General features: G+C 38.5%; 1 protein-coding gene across 1 annotated transcript in view; it reads left to right on the forward strand.

Annotated features, from left to right (window-relative positions):
• LOC124264388 overlaps positions 1–20578 on the forward strand; it is a 41618-nt gene that overhangs the window by 17993 nt on the left and 3047 nt on the right. Inside the window, exons 2-3 of the mRNA XM_046699136.1 lie at positions 19970–20080; positions 20238–20322. Of these exons, the coding sequence (XP_046555092.1) occupies positions 19970–20080; positions 20238–20322 (196 nt within the window). The remainder of the gene's footprint in view (positions 1–19969; positions 20081–20237; positions 20323–20578) is intronic.

The following is a 20578-nucleotide window of genomic DNA, read 5'->3' on the forward strand; positions in this document are numbered from 1 at the left end:
CACATGTCATCGTGTCCCAATCGATGCTCATGATGTTGATCCCTGGATTGTCTGGTCAAGACTGAATTATTTACTGTCATGTGTGAGTGAGTGAGGGAGTGCGTGCGAGAGTGAGTGAGCAAGCAATACCTCTACTAATATCAGCTCTGTGGTTGAGGGATCAACATGAAGTGAACTTCATAATACTGCTGTTTCCTTTCTGAAACAGCTCTGACGGATTGCATTGATTGATTGCTAATTTGATAAAAGTGTAACGGTCTTGTCGCCAACTTGAAGTTCCATAGATTTGCGACGCAGCTTCATGGTGTCCAATAGTTCAATATGTAGTCTTGTCTTTGGCATCGTAAAAGCATTGTAAGGATTGTGTACATCCCAAATTGTGCTTGTCAACCTGATCTAGAGTCGCAACTGCAAACAGAATCGCACATATGGCACCGCCCCAAAAATGTGTTTTGGGTTGTTGTTTTTTACATCCGCTCAAGGGAAGTAACCCGCATAACAACATATCGTTGATAACATAAAATCTACCAATATCACAGTGGGCATAATACAGTGGCATTATGGGCGCTCTGACACACATATGCATTCTTCTCCCCTTCTGGCTAGATTAAAGCTCGGAGAATGGTCGCCTCGAAATCAGCGAGATATTGCGATGATTATGCGACAAGATTAGGATTTAATGTTGTATTCGTGTTGTTTCTGATTTGTGTGCAATGTGTGTCTCTGTGTATGCGTGTTTGTGTATGTGACGTTAAATATTAACTCACTCACTCACTCATCTATATTGAGGAACGATTTATTTTCTTGACATGAACAGCACAGATCCCAGTAGATATGAACATGTATTGCCTAATAACTTGTATTTTAATGTATTGCGAGTCACAAATCAATAATGCAACATGTATTGCGATATGCTAGGAGATGTTTGTCAGTGACACTGATCGTACAAGAAGATCCTACTTTTTACATATTGAGGGCATAAAAAATATAATGTTATAGTTCTGACAATTTTTAAGTTAGATGGAAAACTAGGGGTTTTAATTTGTTTCCATTTGTACAATTTCCAGCATGTATTCCATCTTGTAATTTAACTGAGAAAAGAAACATCAGTTGCGAATGAAAGTATGTGGGTTTGTAACTAAAACCACAAAGATAATAACAAAACGTCTTAATCTTTTACCCAGTATACCGAGTCTCATAGTAGGGTTCGAGATACATATTGCGGTAAAAGAGTACACCGGCAATACCGTGCAGTCATAGTTCACAGGAACACATGTTTAACTAAACCTCCAGATGAACTCCTTCAGACTGTCTATATCAGTACTTTTAGAGGTTTAGGTTAACATTGTATCTTCCATCTATTTGCGAATTGTCCTTTATCAATGTGCATGTCAAATCTGACGTAATCTGTAAACGTAGTCATTGGAAGGCTGTCATCTGGCGAGAGCCTACTCTGCAATATTCATTATTTAAAAACGATATTGTCTTTGAAACATATTCAAAAGTATTATCATCTATGCAACTTCGCAGATCTCTCACAAAATTTAGATGCGGCATTAGTAAACTGAATGTACAAACCTATAGAAGATCCAAAGATGATGATATCGGTTCTGCCATGTGCGCCCATTGCATCAATATTGTCCAGGACGAGTACCATGTTCTATTACAATGCCCTGTTTCTTCAGATTTACGCAGCGGATATATACCCCAATATTATTATGTAAATCCAAACATACAGATATTTGTGAATTTACTTAATACCCAAAATACAAATGTTATTTTACGTTTAGCTATATTTGTAAACAAACTCCCTAACGTTTTATGACGCTTAGTGCAATGTACTTCCCATGTCAGCGCTCCAAAGAAAATTACGTAAAAAGTGTCACTGTACTTTTTAGCCTCATGGCCACTCTACAAAATGAATGTGTCTGTCTGTCTTACTCTCCAAACGAGTATGATACCCTATTTATGTCACACAAATGTACAAAGTTGTACATTTTGATTTTGCCCATCTCTTGCACATAACATTTGATTTTAATTTCAATACATTGAACTCGTGCATTAGCCTTACGTACGTATGCATGAGGTTTTGAAAATGAATTATACCTATATAAGTAGTTTGGCATATATATGTTATTATGATTGATCAAAATCTACGATTTGATCTTGCAATAAATCAAAATTAACTGCTTAAGTACATATGCCATTTTGAAAATGAATGTGTAATGTTTTGTCATTATTCAATTTGACATTTACGTTGATGCTATCATGTCGGTTATAAGTGAGTGTAATGTGAGTAATAGCATGATGGCTTGGATGTAAAGTGGTATTACGTAATACTATGTTTTGTAGCTAATCAAAGAAAAATAGCATACAGAAAGATACGTCACGATATCAAAACATTACATCAGTAAGACGATCATATATCAACCATGTATGCCCCAAAATTGTTTCTATTTTCAAACAAAACATCGTTCACGTGAGGTAAACAATTATTTCTTTCCGAAACATTTATAAATTTGTGCTAAAAACCAATAGCAGACAAGATATGTTTTCATTATAATAATAATAATAGTGGATTTGTATTGCGCTTTTCCATACTTGGATATTATGTTCAAAGCGCAGTGATCAGAAGAAAGCTTAGCTGAAAAGATGGGTTTTGATAGCTGTTTTGAAGGCAGAACAGGTTTGACACTGGCGGACATCAAGGGGAAGATTACCATTGACGTACTGTAGCTGATGAAGAGAATGCAGACAGATTGGTAGCTTGGTGGTTTGATCCCGGCCGTGTCATACCGATGTGCGTAAAAATGGTACTTATTATTACCGGCTACTTTGCTGAAACCAGGGCGCTGTCTCGTTCTGGTTTCCACCGTGGCACACAGTATCTTACTGATAGGCGCTCTGGTAGCCTAGAGGATAAAGTGATCGATTGTAACAATGAAGGGTCCGGGTTCGATTGTCCACATGTGTACAATAGTGAAGCCCATTTCTTAGTGTTCTGGTGATGTTGCTGTATTATTGGTAAGGACGGCGTAAGACAGTACTCACTTAATCATTGATTGATTGATTGATTGGTTGTTGTTTAACGCCGCCTCAGGAATAATCTAGCTATATGGCGGTGATATATAAATAATTGAGTCAGAGCCAGACAACCCGGTGATCAACAGCATGAACACGGGACTACGCAATTGTGGTACGATGACATATGTCAACTAAGTCAGCTAGCCTGAACGCTTGATCCGTTACTCGCTTCTTACGACAAGCATGGGTTACTGAAGTCCAATTCTAGCCCGGATCTTCACGGGTTACTCACTTTGTTAGCTAGCATTATACAACTGGCATTAGTCGGGTCTGAAATCATCAGTCGGCGATACCAAAGATGGTAATGGTGATATCACTTTAGAGCCTTCGAACTCTAGAATTTCAGGAAACTGTTTGTGGTGAGTGGGCCCGGGATATTTTCGCAACACATAGTACATTTGCAACGTGTATGGGAACATAGCATTTTTTATAATCACATAAACATCTGTGTTTGCAATCATTTCTCGCGGAATGGTTAATTTAATGACCAGTACGTTGTGTAAATGTCTCCTTTTAAACTCTTTGCAGGGAAAGCGGTATGTGATTAACTACAAGAAGAATGAATGCCTTGTGCACAGCATAACGTGGGGATTCGATGAAATATGCATTCCAGGTAAACAAACAAGTCACCAGGTAAACAAAGTTGTCACCAGGTGAACAACAGGTAACGTCTAGGTAAACAACATGTCTTCAAATCCACAACAACTCACCAGGTAAATGCGAAAGTCAATAGCTAAACCACAAGTCACCAAGGAAACAATAATTCACCGGGTAAGCAACATGTCACCAGATAAAGATCCAAAGGACTAGCTATAGGTACATATCATCAGGTCGCCAGGTAGAAAAACAATTTACCAGGTAAACAAACAAGTCAACAGGTAGAAAACAAGTTACAAGGTAAGCAACAAGTCACCAAGTAAACAAACAAGTCACCAGGTAGAAAAAGAAGTTAACCAAGTAAATAACGTCACCAGATAAAGATCCAAAGGACTAGGTACATATCATCAGGTCGCCAGGTAGAGAAACAATTTACCAGGTAAAAAAACAAGTCAACAGGTAGAAAAACAAGTTACCAGGTAAGCAACAAGTCACGAGGTAAATAACAAGTGACCAGATAAACAAAATAGTCATCAAGTAAACAACAAGTCAGCAGATAAACAAACCAATCACCAGGTGAACATACACATCACCAGGTAAGCAACAAGTCACCAGGTAAACAAAAACATCACCAGGTAAACAAACCAGTCATCAAGTAAACAACAAGTCACCAAGGAGGGACCACTCACCGTCGTTATGCGTTCTAACCCAAATTCTGCGCCCACAACAGATTTAGCGGAACACCAAAAGATAAACACATGGGAAATGTGTCGCTTTCAGTTCGGGCTGAGGAGCAGAATTGAGATGAAAACGTTTAATAATGATGAGTGGCTCCCGTTCCCCCATTGTGTATACTACTCACCAGGTAAACAACAAGACATCAGGTAAGCAAAATAGCCATTAAGTAAACAAAAGGTCGCCAGGTAAGCAACAAGTCGCCAGGTAAGCAACAAGTTGCCAGGTAAACAAAATAGTTATCAGGTAAGCAAGTCACCAGGTAAACAACAGGTCATCAGGTAAACAAATAGCCATCAAATAAACAAAAGGTCTCCAGGTAAGCAACAAGGCACCAGGTAAACCAAATATTCACCAGGTAAACAAAATAGCCGTCAAGTAAAGAAAAAAGTCACCGAGTAAGCAACAAGTGACCAGGTAAACAAAATAGTCATCACGTAAACAAGTCATCAGGTAAACAACAATCGACAGGTAAACATGCACATCACCAGGTAAACAAAAATGTCACCAGATAAACAAACACGTACCCAGGTAAACATGCACATCACCTTCGCCTTTAGTGAGTGGGTTTAGTTTTACGCCGCACTCAGCAATATTCCAGCAAATGGTGGCGGTCTGTTAATAATGCTGTCAGAATTCAGACAGGAAGTATTACTTAAACTGTAGATATATCATCGATCGCTTTTACTAATCTATCCTCCTGAACTAGAAACGAGACCAGTAAAAAAGTGTCATTGTCTTCATTTAGAACTAGGCGTTGTGACAGAACCAGATCCACAAGACTGACACACGTTAACTTCAATTCCCTTGAATTGACTAGCCTTGCATGTGTTTGTGACGCAAATGTCTTCGCGGATCCCTGGTGCAATTTGATAAATGCCTATGTTTGAGAGTTTCATAAAAAAACAAGCTTACGACAAAGTTGGAGCCAAGCAATGGACTCTACCTTCAGCAAACACATTTAAGTTACGCATTTGTTCTCATTATGATGACGACACGCGGAATCATGTTCCATAAATCCAGGCGAGGCTGTTCAAGTTCCGGTCGGTTCTGTGGAGGTGGTCTCAGCTCAGCATGATCCTGGAGTGGGGTGTTCAGTGGGTTTCATATCTGAAGAAAGCGCTGACCAAGGCAATACGTTCTCGAACAATTCTGGCGGCGTGAGGCTTTGCGTTATCGTGCTGCAGAGTGACTCATCTTGGCTGTTGTCGAATAAAGGGCCGCACAACAGGTCTTAACATTTGAACCCTGTATCGCTGGGCATTCAGGTGTCGTCGGATGATAACCGGTATTGTTGTTCTCTGGCCACAAATGCCGCCCCATAACATGTCGTCGTAGGGATGTCCGTCTGCTGATGGTGTGTCCTAGTGTTGTCACCGCCGTTGACTTCACTGTCTTGAATCTGCTGATCTGGTCTGTCTGCCCAATGTAGCGCTCTCTTGACACTTGGTCGTCCCGACATTGGGTGAACTTGTTTGCTGGTAGCGATTTATCAATTTGCTGATGGTGGTTTGGCTGCAGTGTGCGAAATAGTTTTGCCAGTCAAGCTAGCTATGCCTTGAGTTACTTGCCCACAAAATAATTCACAAGCCCGAAATTTGAGTGTAGAAACTAAGCAAAAGATTACTAAAAGGTAATACACCATAATTTATCGGGCCATAATCTTTCATGATTTAAAAGGGTAATTTGTATATTAACAAGTCGGTGATATATCTAAAAAATGACCTCAAGAAGATTCAATAGCCAGTAGAGCCAGTGACTGTGGAGATTTACTGGCCTGACTGGATTTTTTGAGATGGAGACTGATATTCGATTTCAATGTCAACAGTTGACCGTTAATGGATGTAAATAGGATAGGTTTAAAGTTGGAAGACCTTCAACTTGCCAAAACTATCTACCTGTATATGTACACTCTGCACTACATAAACCCTACTGGCCACATGTATCGACGTATACCCTTAGACGCTGTGCATGTAAATCCCCTTCACCCAACGGATCTACGTACGCAGTTAAACAACGCACACCTAATACGCCACACGTATCTATTTATACAGTCACACACTACACACTTAAAACCCACTCGCCTAACGTATCGACGCATACAGTCAAACAACGCACACCTAATACCCATTCGCCACACGTATCTATGTATACAGCCACACTCTGCACACTTAAAACCCACTCGCCTAACGTATCGACGCATACAGTCAAACAACGCACGCATAAAATCCACTCACCCAACGTAGCTACGTTCACAGTTAAAAAACACACGTAAACCCCATTCGCCACACAGTCAGACACTGCTCGCATAAAATTCACCCACTGAACGTATCTACCTACACAGTTACACACAACACACTTAAAACCCTCTCACCCAACGTATCTACGTACACAGTTAAACGCTGCACATGTACACCCAATCACCAAAATCTACTTGCACAGGAACGCACTGCACACTTAATTACGAATCGCTCTACGTATATACCTGTACAGGTAGACACTGCACACTTGCGCCAAACGTATATGCGTATAGAGTTACATACTGCAGACTTAAACAACTCTCGCCCAGCGTATCTACGTATTAAGCTAGACACAGTATACTTAAAACCCAATCTTCTGAAGTATCTACGCATAAGACTGCACAGTTAAACCCCCACGAACAGGTGTACAAACGAGCATTGAGGTCTATGTATGGGTCATAAAGCAGGCAATGTATCTGATGAAGCTTTTGCAAGTCACATGAAGCACAAGGAAGAAGCCAGATCTTTAAAATAATCTGACAGACTGAAAGCAATCAAAGGTAAAGGATGCGTTCTGACCACAGATCTACAAACTGTGTCGATGGCGCCATCACTGAGTGAGGTATTGAGTTTACTTATGTCACGTCAGCCATATTGTGACTTGATCAAGTAATACAGTTGTAGGATAATTTTAAACGAAAGATTTCAAACTAAAAGCTGTCAACATAGAGCAATAAAATGCCTAGATGATGACAGATAGAGATTTAAAACTAGTATGAAAATCTACAAAAAGTATTTTAACGATAGAAGGCAATGCAATATGAAGACAGGCTATAAATTGCCAACAGCTGAAAATCGATCACCATCACAGAATGCCAGTGCATTGTTATATAAAACCAGGTTGGACTGTTAAGACTTTAAAGTGTTTGATCGTGCTTCACATGACATCAAGTGCTACTTCTGGCATGAAGGTCAAGGGGAGCTAAATGTTCATGTGTTTCCTCCTGCTTCACATGACATCAAGTGCTACTTCTGGCATGAAGGTCAAGGGGAGCTAAATGTTCATGTGTTTCTTCCTGCTTCACATGACATCCAAGTGCTACCTCTGGCATGAAGGTCACTTCTGGCATGAAGGTCAAGGGGAGCTAAATGCTCATGTGTTTTCCTCCTGCTTCACATGACATCAAGTGCTACTTCTGGCATGAAGGTCAAGGGGAGCTAAATGTTCATGTGTTTCTTCCTGCTTCACATGACATCAAGTGCTACTTCTGGCATGAAGGTCACTTCTGGCATGAAGGTCAAGGGGAGCTAAATGTTCATGTGTTTCTTCCTGCTTCACATGACATCCAAGTGCTACCTCTGGCATGAAGGTCACTTCTGGCATGAAGGTCAAGGGGAGCTAAATGTTCATGTGTTTCCTCCTGCTTCACATGACATCAAGTGCTACTTCTGGCATGAAGGTCAAGGGGAGCTAAATGTTCATGTGTTTCTTCCTGCTTCACATGACATCAAGTGCTACTTCTGGCATGAAGGTCACTTCTGGCATGAAGGTCAAGGGGAGCTAAATGTTCATGTGTTTCTTCCTGCTTCACATGACATCCAAGTGCTACCTCTGGCATGAAGGTCACTTCTGGCATGAAGGTCAAGGGGAGCTAAATGTTCATGTGTTTCCTCCTGCTTCACATGACATCAAGTGCTACTTCTGGCATGAAGGTCAAGGGGAGCTAAATGTTCATGTGTTTCTTCCTGCTTCACATGACATCCAAGTGCTACCTCTGGCATGAAGGTCACTTCTGGCATGAAGGTCAAGGGGAGCTAAATGCTCATGTGTTTTCCTCCTGCTTCACATGACATCTAGTGCTACTTCTGGCATGAAGGTCAAGGGGAGCTAAATGTTCATGTGTTTCTTCCTGCTTCACATGACATCCAAGTGCTACCTCTGGCATGAAGGTCACTTCTGGCATGAAGGGCAAGGGGAGCTAAATGCTCATGTGTTTTCCTCCTGCATCATGGACATCAGAAGAACTTCTTTGGATCACAGTCACAATGTCATGCGTAGGCAAGCAGCCCAAACCAATGCACCGTTGAGCCTAGCACCTGAGAAGCAGGTGACTATAATCCAGAGGTACCTTGAAAAGGGTCACACTCAAATATGAGGCACAAGTCTATCTATAATACTTCAACTGGATGTTTTTCACATGCCCTATGACTGACTGAGTTTGGTTTTACGCCGCTTTTAGCACTATTCCAGCAATATCACGGCGGGGGACACCAGAAATGGACATAACACATTGTGCCCATGTGGGGAATCGAACCCGGGTCTTCGGCGTGACGAGCCAACGCTTTAACCACTAGGCTACCCCACCGCCCCCACATGCCCTATGAAGTCAAGTATGGTAATTTTGACTTCTTCAAAGACTTCCCTCCAAAGTTCGCTTATTCTTCTATCAGACCAGTTAACAAAGTTGGAGATCCACAAGTCACTAACAAATACTCAACCCACGGTGTGATATTAGAATCAATTTCCATTTTCCAGCCTCGGAGATGGATACCCACGGCATGGTAGGTCAGCGCGAATCGCAATTCGACTGGCTCGGTGTCTTCCAGCAAGGTGAGCAGTTTGGCTTTCCTCATGCGAGAATAACCCTCCAACCCACGTTCTTTAGCTCGAATTTTGAGCCCTTTGACTGTATTTTCATGTCGAGCAAGGTGAGCAGTTGGGCTTTCCTCGTGTGAGAATAACCAACCAATCCACATTCTCTTGCAATAGCTTTGAGTTCGCTGACTGCAGCCATGTTGTATACCTTATGCAAAATCAAATGTCTAATAGGTTGTTATCAATGTGCAGATAACTCCGCCAGCCTTTGACGCGTTTTGAAATGAAGCCCACATAAAATCTTTTTTATTTTTCTATTCTGAGTAGTCGGCTACGTTCGTTGAGATAATCTTTCTTCTTGTCGTAAATAAGTTTATTTCGAATTATGTTCGCCCCGTGGGCTTTGCACAAGCCATAATGACATTTGACCCCTATACGGCATACTTTGCACACGTAATTGAAATGACCCTCAGTGGGCATGCAAGAGACAATATTCATCTGTATAGCGTTTAGCGCAGGTTGTGGGCTTGCCGAGCAATACCCATTTGCAAAAATAAGTTCCCAAGGGCCAAATGTTGTATACCATATGCAAAGTCAAATCTCTAAATGAATGTTGAAACGTCCATGCACATTTCATTCTCAGCCACAGCATTATACAGAAAAGTAGGTCAGAGATATCGATCTAGGCTATCGCTTTGCTTGGAGTTTGCTAGGAGTCTGGCTAGTTCTTTCTGGGGGAAAATGGGATAAGATTGGGATAGGATTGGGACAGGATTGGGACAGGATGGAATTTCCCAGGACAAATAGGATAGGATTAGGATAGTATTGGGAGAGGAGGGGATTCCCCAGGAAACAAATGGGAGAGGATTGGGATAGGATTGGGATTTCCATATAGACATATGGGGAGTATGGGATATATACAGGAGAAAAACAACCACGCTACCAAAAAGAGATTTGTCTTCAGACCAGATACAAGAAATATGCTCCATTCACGGTTTGCTCACAGCAAGCCTGGTAAAAAAACCGGTTCGGTATTGGGTCCCCAATGCTGTACGAGCTATGGCAAGAGCCTGCTACAGAACCTTCAACCGAGATAGCTCCACCCTCCAGCACAGATGTATTGCCTGCTGCAGAACCGTCGGCCCTCTTGCCCGCCGGCGAGATAGCTCCGCCTACCATCCAGGACTTTTACGATCGTCTCGGAAGGCTCGAGGCTCGTGTGGATCAAAACGCAACGATGTTGTTGGCTCGTGTGCAGCAAAACACGACCATGTTGTCGGCTCGTGCGGACCAAACCGCGCATTTGTTGGTCGACATCTTGTCTAGGCTTGAATAGGACGACGACGACGACGAGGAAATAGAGGAGGAACAAGAAGAGACGCGTCTGGATATCCATAAGGTGCGGCATATGCTAGAAGTGGCCCAAAAGGGGACCTACCTTTCCGACCGACAGACCAGTCGACAGACAGGCCGACAAGACGAAGACAAAAACGCCCAAACCAGTTTCCACGGACCCCTTCAGGCACCCACACTATATGGACTAGAACTATATAGTTTGCTGGTTGAAAATGGATTTGTGGTTGCTGAAAAAATGGGTTACCCTAGCGAAAATGAGATTCTTATAACCCCTATAAAGAAACTCCACTCTGCACATCGAGACCTAGACAGTTGTGTAGTCAATAAGATGGGGAACATCGAACGATGTCTCACGGTCGGGGGACACTGGATGGTGGGAGCGGAATTAAACCAAAATATACCATAGGGTACCCTGTAATAGAACCATCATTATAATACTACTCATGTCGCATCCCAAAAGCGTTGGACAATGCAATCTCTTGAATGTCTTGAATGTACCAGACTTCATTAATTACAGACTGCTGTCATACAACTGGAATATTGCTTTAAACAACCAGTCTTTAGGATAACCAATGTCAATCACTGGATTGACTGGTCCAGACTCGATTATTTACAGACTGCGGTCAAATAACTGGAATACTACTGAGCTCGGACGAACAAAAAACTACGTGGAAGTATATATTCAGAACGTTGTGCTCATAATATTACCGAGACTTACCAGCCCTTGTCGACAGGGTCTGTCAGGGTTGTTGACATGCATGTATTCGCAGCCAGATCGATCTCATATTCCATTTTCTAAAAATATAAAAATGTATCTAGGCATACATACAAACGTCACTTACGGGTAGGTGAGATATTAAATTATTTTCAAGTAGCTTAAACAATACTATTTTAGATATTATTCATAAATAAAAATCCATCGTGCAATCAATCAATGTATGTATACTCATGCCAATAATGGTTGTCACCCCCCTCCCCACCCTAACCACCCACACCTCACACCCCCACCCCACACCCCCTCTCCAATTAAAAAAATTGAAGGGGGTGATAACCATTATTGGCATGAGTATATATACTATTGGTTAATCCTTTGAGTGAATTTTTACACCTCAACTGGCCATTAATTTCTTGTTGTGCTGTCACGTGCATATTGCATAGCATGCAAGACATTCACGGCATTAACCCTTTCATAACCCAGTCTTAGATTGAATAATTACACCAGACATGTTCAATGCCAAATGAGAAACAGTGATTGCTGTACATCCTTACAGCCCGTGAAGATCCAGGTTAGAACTGATCTTCAGTAACCCATGCTTTTCATAAGAGCCGACTAACGGTATCGGGTGGTCAGGCTCGCTGACTTGGTTGACAAGTCATCGTATCCCAATTGCGTAGATCGATGCTCATGCTGTTGTTCACTGGATTGTCTGGTTCAGACTCGATTATTTACAGACCGCCGCCATACAGCTGGAATATTGCTGAGTGCGACGTAAAAGCAAACTCACTCCCCCATTCACGCACACCCTCTCAGTCAAGGTGAAGTAGAAAGAATATAATCTGAGTGCTGTCATCAGTAATTGATACTTGTAATGAGTCATTTTTTTAACTTAAATATAGGACACATATGATGAAACATAGATGACCCGAATTGTTAAGTTAATGCTGTATTATATGACTGTTACTGTTTTGAGTACATCATCTGAAAACATTGTTCTAAGTACAATGCGCAAAATTCGTAATTTGTAGTATTATGTGATTGTTACTGTTTTGAGTACATCATCTGAAAATATTGTTGTCAGTACAATGCGCACAATTCGTAATTTGCTGTATTATTTGATTGTTATTGTTTTGAGTACATCATCTGAAAACATTGTTGTCAGTACAATGCGCAAAATTCGTAATTTGCTGTATTATATGATTGTTACTGTTTTGAGTACATCATCTGAAAACATTGTTGTCAGTACAATGCGCACAATTCGTAATTTCCTGTATTATATTATTGTTACTGTTTTGAGTACATCATCTTTAAACATTGTTGTCAGTACAATGCGCAAAATTCGTAATTTCCTGTATTATATTATTGTTACTGTTTTGAGTACATCATCTGAAAACATTGTTGTCAGTACAATGCGCACAATTCGTAATTTGCTGTATTATATGATTGTTACTGTTTTGAGTACATCATCTGAAAACATTGTTGTCAGTACAATGCGCACAATTCGTAATTTGCTGTATTATATGATTGTTACTGTTTTGAGTACATCATCTGAAAACTGTTCTAAGTACAATGCGCACAATTCGTAATTTGCTGTATTATGTGATTGTTACTGTTTTGAGTACATCATCTGAAAACATTCTTGTCAGGACAATGCGCAAAATTCGTAATTTGCTGTATTATATGAATGTTACTGTTTTGACTACATCATCTGAAAATATTGTTGTCAGTACAATGCGCACAATTCGTAATTTCCTGTATTATATTATTTTTACTGTTTTGAGTACATCATCTTTAAACATTGTTGTCAGTACAATGCGCAAAATTCGTAATTTGCAGTATTATATGATTGTTACTGTTTTGAGTACATCATCTGAAAACATTGTTGTCAGTACAATGCGCAAAATTCGTAATTTGCTGTATTATGTGATTGTTACTGTTTTGAGTACATCATCTGAAAACATTGTTCTAAGTACAATGCGCACAATTCGTAATTTGCTGTATTATATGATTGTTACTGTTTTGAGTACATCATCTGAAAACATTGTTGTCAGTACAATGCGCAAAATTCGTAATTTGCTTTATTATATGATTGTTGCTGTTTTAAGTACATCATCTGAAAACATTGTTGTCAGTACAATGCGCAAAATTCGTAATTTGCTGTATTATATGATTGTTACTGTTTTGAGTACATCATCTGAAAACATTGTTGTCAGTACAATGCGCAAAATTCGTAATTTGCTGTATTATGTGATTGTTGCTGTTTTAAGTACATCATCTGAAAATATTGTTGTCAGGACAATGCGCAAAATTCGTAATTTGCTGTATTATATGATTGTTACTGTTTTGAGTACATCATCTTTAAACATTGTTGTCAGTACAATGCGCAAAATTCGTAATTTGCTGTATTATGTGATTGTTACTGTTTTGAGTACATCATCTGAAAATATTGTTGTCAGTACAATGCGCAAAATTCGTAATTTCCTGTATTATATTATTTTTACTGTTTTGAGTACATCATCTTTAAACATTGTTGTCAGTACAATGCGCAAAATTCGTAATTTGCAGTATTATGTGATTGTTACTGTTTTGAGTACATCATCTGAAAACATTGTTGTCAGTACAATGCGCAAAATTCGTAATTTGCAGTATTATGTGATTGTTACTGTTTTGAGTACATCATCTGAAAACATTGTTGTCAGTACAATGCGCAAAATTCGTAATTTGCTGTATTATTTGATTGTTACTGTTTTGAGTACATCATCTGAAAATATTGTTGTCAGTACAATGCGCAAAATTCGTAATTTGCTGTATTATATTATTGTTACTGTTTTGAGTACATCATCTTTAAATATTGTTGTCAGTACAATGCGCAAAATTCGTAATTTCCTGTATTATATTATTTTTACTGTTTTGAGTACATCATCTTTAAACATTGTTGTCAGTACAATGCGCAAAATTCGTAATTTGCAGTATTATGTGATTGTTACTGTTTTGAGTACATCATCTGAAAACATTGTTGTCAGTACAATGCGCAAAATTCGTAATTTGCTGTATTATGTGATTGTTACTGTTTTGAGTACATCATCTGAAAATATTGTTGTCAGTACAATGCGCAAAATTCGTAATTTCCTGTATTATATTATTTTTACTGTTTTGAGTACATCATCTTTAAACATTGTTGTCAGTACAATGCGCAAAATTCGTAATTTGCTGTATTATGTGATTGTTACTGTTTTGAGTACATCATCTGAAAACATTGTTGTCAGTACAATGCGCACAATTCGTAATTTGCAGTATTATGTGATTGTTACTGTTTTGAGTACATCATCTGAAAATATTGTTGTCAGTACAATGCGCAAAATTCGTAATTTGCTGTATTATTTGATTGTTACTGTTTTGAGTACATCATCTGAAAATATTGTTGTCAGTACAATGCGCAAAATTCGTAATTTGCTGTATTATATGATTGTTACTGTTTTGAGTACATCATCTGAAAATATTGTTGTCAGTACAATGCGCACAATTCGTAATTTGCAGTATTAAGTGATTGTTACTGTTTTGAGTACATCATCTGAAAATATTGTTGTCAGTACAATGCGCAAAATTCGTAATTTGCTGTATTATTTGATTGTTACTGTTTTGAGTACATCATCTGAAAATATTGTTGTCAGTACAATGCGCAAAATTCGTAATTTCCTGTATTATATTATTTTTACTGTTTTGAGTACATCATCTTTAAACATTGTTGTCAGTACAATGCGCAAAATTCGTAATTTGCAGTATTATGTGATTGTTACTGTTTTGAGTACATCATCTGAAAACATTGTTGTCAGTACAATGCGCAAAATTCGTAATTTGCAGTATTATGTGATTGTTACTGTTTTGAGTACATCATCTGAAAATATTGTTGTCAGTACAATGCGCAAAATTCGTAATTTGCTGTATTATTTGATTGTTACTGTTTTGAGTACATCATCTGAAAATATTGTTGTCAGTACAATGCGCAAAATTCGTAATTTGCTGTATTATATGATTGTTACTGTTTTGAGTACATCATCTGAAAATATTGTTGTCAGTACAATGCGCAAAATTCGTAATTTGCTGTATTATATGATTGTTACTGTTTTGAGTACATCATCTGAAAACATTGTTGTCAGTACAATCCGCCCAATTCGTAATTTGCTGTATTATGTGATTGTTGCTGTTTTAAGTACATCATCTGAAAACATTGTTGTCAGTACAATGCGCAAAATTCGTAATTCGCTGTATTATATGATTGTTACTGTTTTGAGTACATCATCTGAAAATATTGTTGTCAGTACAATCCGCCCAATTCGTAATTTGCTGTATTATGTGATTGTTGCTGTTTTGAGTACATCATCTGAAAACATTGTTGTCAGTGCAATGCGCAAAATTCGTAATTTGCTATATTATGTGATAGTTATTGTTTTGAGTACATCATCTGAAAACATTGTTCTAAGTATAATGCGCAAAATTCGTATTTTGTAGTATTATATGATTGCTACTGTTTTGAGTACATCATCTGAAAACATTGTTGTCAGTACAGTCCGCACAATTCGTAATTTGCTGTATTATGTGATTGTTGCTGTTTTGAGTACATTTGAAAACATTGTTGTCAGTACAGTCAGCACAATCCGTAATTTGCTGTATTATGTGATTGTTACTGTTTTGAGTACATCAGCTGAAAACATTGTTGTCAGTACAGTCCGCACAATTCGTAACTTGTTTTGAGTACAGTAACTAAAGACATTGAGATTCACTTGTTTACATAAATATACATTCCGATTTAAACACATATACGGGTCTGCAAGGCGAAGGGTTTTCGCGAGCATAATGCGATCAAACATTGGAACTCCAGGGGATTAGCTGTTCTGGAATCTGACAGGGGTAATGGACAGTATTGAGAGAAGATGACCGTTAGAAAATGGCGCTGGATGGGCATGTGAAACAATGGAGGGTTTTTTTTCGTTTATCTTCTTTGATGAAAATAAACTGGCCTCCACTAATATTGCGATTGGTAAGTCTGTAACAAAGTATTTATCGTTTTTCTTCGATGCAACGATACATGATAATAAGTCATGAATTGTGAGCAAAAGTAAATATTCTCGCCATGGGCTCTACATTAGCCAAATTAAGTCAAAATGAGTTGACATTTGTGCCATGATACTTATTAAAATACTTTCATTCACTTACAACCTCCCAAACCTGGTAAAAACATGATTTTTTAAGCAAAAGTAAATATTCTTAGCGAGGTAGTTTAACTTTGTCGCTGTTTGTTTTCAAGTTTCTATTTGTTCATCCTCAGCATACACTTATTATAACTGCATGTTGAATTTCGTCAAATCATTTGTCAGAAACTGGCCACAATGCGGAGAGTTTCTTGAATTTTTGGTTTTTGTGTGGGGGATCGAACCTGGGTCTTCGGCGTGACGAACGTATCACGAGAGGAAAGTCACATGATAAAAAGTCCCGGAAAAAGTCACAGGAAATAAGTCACATTACAATCTGTATATATTAGTTGGTTGTAAAAACGCTATTGAACTGTTTCTTAATTAAATCAATTATTTGGTATATTACTTTGATTATGCTTTGTTAATACAGTAGTTACTCTGTGGCTTCTCACGGGTCATAATGACACTTTGACAACAATTAGCTATTATACATACTGAGATGACCAAAGTTCGACTCTAAAAGAAGAAGCAAGCAGCCATTCGACTTAACAAAGAATTTTTATCGATTTATGAAAGCTAGTAGAACTGTGAGTACTATATCAATTTCCATTATCTAATTAAATACCTGAGTGCTTGAATCTGTTATTTAATTATAAATGTATGATTTATGATCATGATGATATTAACCTAAATTATTGAATTTAATTAATTTTGTTATTGCGACTTTTTTCCTTTTTCCGATCACCTGACGAGAAATGCTTTAACAAAACTAAACTACCGAAGCGAACCATAGAGATACAGAAACCAAATCTGATGTTGTCTACCTCTTCCCTGTCGGGCTGGTATTCGTTATCATTTTTGGGTAGAAGCAGATCTGCAGATACTTCTTCCCCGCGCCAGGAAGCAGGTGGACAAAGCTGGTCAATTTCTCCTAATCATTTTTTATATACAATGCTTTCGTTTGGAATAACTGGTATCATTTTGTTTTTTATTTCAATGACGACGCATACACCGTGAAGGCTGTCTTGTTATCAATCCAAAAGAATGTATGGATTGAATAAAGTGGTTTGAATGGAAGTAAGTAGCATAATTTTAAAACATCCATTTCATTTTTATTTCAATCAAAACGCTTACTCTATGACCCTTCGATTTGAATTAACATAAATTTAATTTATCTCGTAAATGACTTGCGTTAGATGGAAACCAAATTGGCTCATTCTCTCTGGATGGTGAAAATCATATATTAAAAATGTATTCATGACTCAAAACTATTTAGGGGAATTCGTTATGCAGTTGTATTCTCACTCCCTGACCATGGATATACAGACCGGCGTTAAGTACCTTGACTATTGTAATATGGCCCTTACCATGGATCTACAGAACTCCGTTAATTACCTTGACGATTGTAATATGGCTTCGACCATGGATCTACAGGACTCCGTTAATTACCTTGACGATTGTAATATGGCCCCGACCATGGATATACAGACCACCGATAATTACCTGGACTATTGAAGAATGACCCTAAACCGTGAATAAACGATCATGTCTTAATATATTTACAACATACCACCATGAGCTAGTATATTAATAGAATACCATCATGTGCTGATATATTAAGAGCATACCATTGTTTGCTAGAATATTAAACGAATACGACCATGTTCTGGTACATTAACAGCAAACTGTCATGCGCTGGTATATTAGCATCATACGATAATATGTTAGAATATTAACAGCTTTACGTTCATGTGATGTTACATTAAGAGCATACGATCGTATGCTTTTATTATCAGCATAGATTCATGTGCTGTTATATTAAGAGCATACGATCATGTGGTGGTATATTAACAGCATTCGGTTACGTGCTGGTATATTAACAGTATACGAGCTTGTGCTGGTATATTAACAGTATACGATAATGTGCTCGTGTATTTACAACATAAGTATTAAGAGCATGCGATCATGTGCTAGTACATCTCAACATAAGGTCATGAGATACTATTCATATTTGTAATAAGCCAGGTACTTTTCAGAAGCTGTTCGGCTCACTCAGACGTATTTATTCATATTTCCAAGGAACCTTGGTTTAAAGATTATATTTTGCTAAACTTTCCGTTTGATGAGTGAGTGAGAATACAACTGCATAACGAATTTCCCCCAAATAGGTTTGATTCCTAAATCTGTTTTTCAGCATATGATTTTTACCTTACGGAGCGAGTGGGTAGGTTTGGTTTTCATGTAAACCAATTAAAGGACAAATTAAATTAATGGTAATTAACATCGAGGGGTCACATAGTATGCGTTTTGACTGAAATAAAAATGAAATTAATATTTTAAATTTACACTAGCTATTTCCATTCAAACCACTTTTGTCAATAAATATTATTTTTTTGATTAAAAGGAATCGGGTCAGAATAGAAACGTCACAGGGTGCACATCATGATTGAAATAAAAATGATAGTTATACCAAATAAGAATAATTTATTCACTCAATAAATTGATCAGGATTAATATAAACCAGGTGACATGGCGTTTCTACGGGTATATAAAGTAGGAATGTATTAGTTGGCATTTTGGTTAAAGAATCACCATCGGCCATGATGTTTGGGTTGATGTTCGTTGCCGTTCTGGTCGGGTGTTCCGTTGCTGAACAGTTGTGTACGCCTGATTCATGGCGCGGAGAAGAAGTATCTGTGGCCCTGCTTCTACCCAAAAAAGACAACGAATACGAGCCTGACAGAGAAGAGGTAAATACCATCATTGAGTGAGTGAGTGAGTGAGTTAAAGTAACAGCGGCAATAGTTCAGCCATATCGTGACTAAAACTAGTCTAAATTCATAATACATACATGTAATATATAAAACCCTGTCAGCAAAGGACAGTAAATTTACTAGATTATCACAGATTGAGTTAAAACTAGCTAGCATATATCTTTAAAAGTAGACCAAAGCCAACAACTAAAGGTAGATACCCATCCTAGGGACCATGGGGACTTACAGTGCCTTGCTACCTGCATTGACCCTAGCTGGATTTACACCATCCCTTCAACCATTGGCGTTTATGCTGAGATTTAGCCATACATTAAAATGACAAAAATACTACGATTAAAAACCTGGTAGATTTAAATTTACTTGAAATGTTTTGGGACTTATGTAACCTCTCAGGAGGGTAAATACCATCAGATAAGATTTATGTATCTCTAATTGAGTGAGTGAGTTTAGTTTTACGCCGCACTCAGCAATAATGTCGCGAATGTCTTGCATGTTGGTGTAAAAATGTTTAGTCAAAGGATTAATCGACAATAGGTTGATTGATTGCGCTTGGATTTATTGCATACAAATATATGCAAAATTGATCCTTTTTATATTACTTGGTCGTAAAACCAGGACATAATGTAATTCTTGTTTTTATTGTTACCATAGTATGCAGTATTTAATTGTAACCACAGGGCCACGAACTAGTCTACTATGACGCTAGTCAACAGAAAATTGCTGTCGTCTCGAACTATACGGGTGGCACGGGGAATGGAGACATCAAAATCATCTTAGACTATCCAGGGGTAAGTAATATGGCTGCAACTGCTTTTGCTGCGCAGCCAACCCACCACCCCCACCTCCACCCCCTACCAACACTTCCACACCTTTAATCTCATCAGTCCACCTCCTACCCGTCAGTGGCGTTTGTATGTACGCCTTGATGCATTTTTATGTGTTTAGAAAAAGGAATACGAGGTCGATCTGGCGAAGAATACATGCAAGTCAAAGGATCTGACAGACCCTTTCAAGAAACGGTGCATTGGAGGTAAGTCTCGGTGATATTATGAGCACTACGTTTTGGATGTATACATCAACGTAGCTTTTAGTTCGTCCAAGCTCAGTAGTACAATATTTGACCGCAGTCTGTAAATAATCGAGTCTGGACCATACAATCCAACTATTGACATTGATTAACCTAAATAATGGTTCTTTAACGCAATATTCCTGCTGTATGAGATCGGTTTTTAATTAATTGAGTCTTGACCAGACAATTCAGTGATTGACATCATGTGCGTCTATCA

The sequence above is a fragment of the Haliotis rubra genome, unplaced genomic scaffold (assembly GCF_003918875.1).
Source record: "Haliotis rubra isolate DU_JTF1 unplaced genomic scaffold, ASM391887v1 Scf920, whole genome shotgun sequence".
Taxonomy (NCBI): domain Eukaryota; kingdom Metazoa; phylum Mollusca; class Gastropoda; order Lepetellida; family Haliotidae; genus Haliotis; species Haliotis rubra.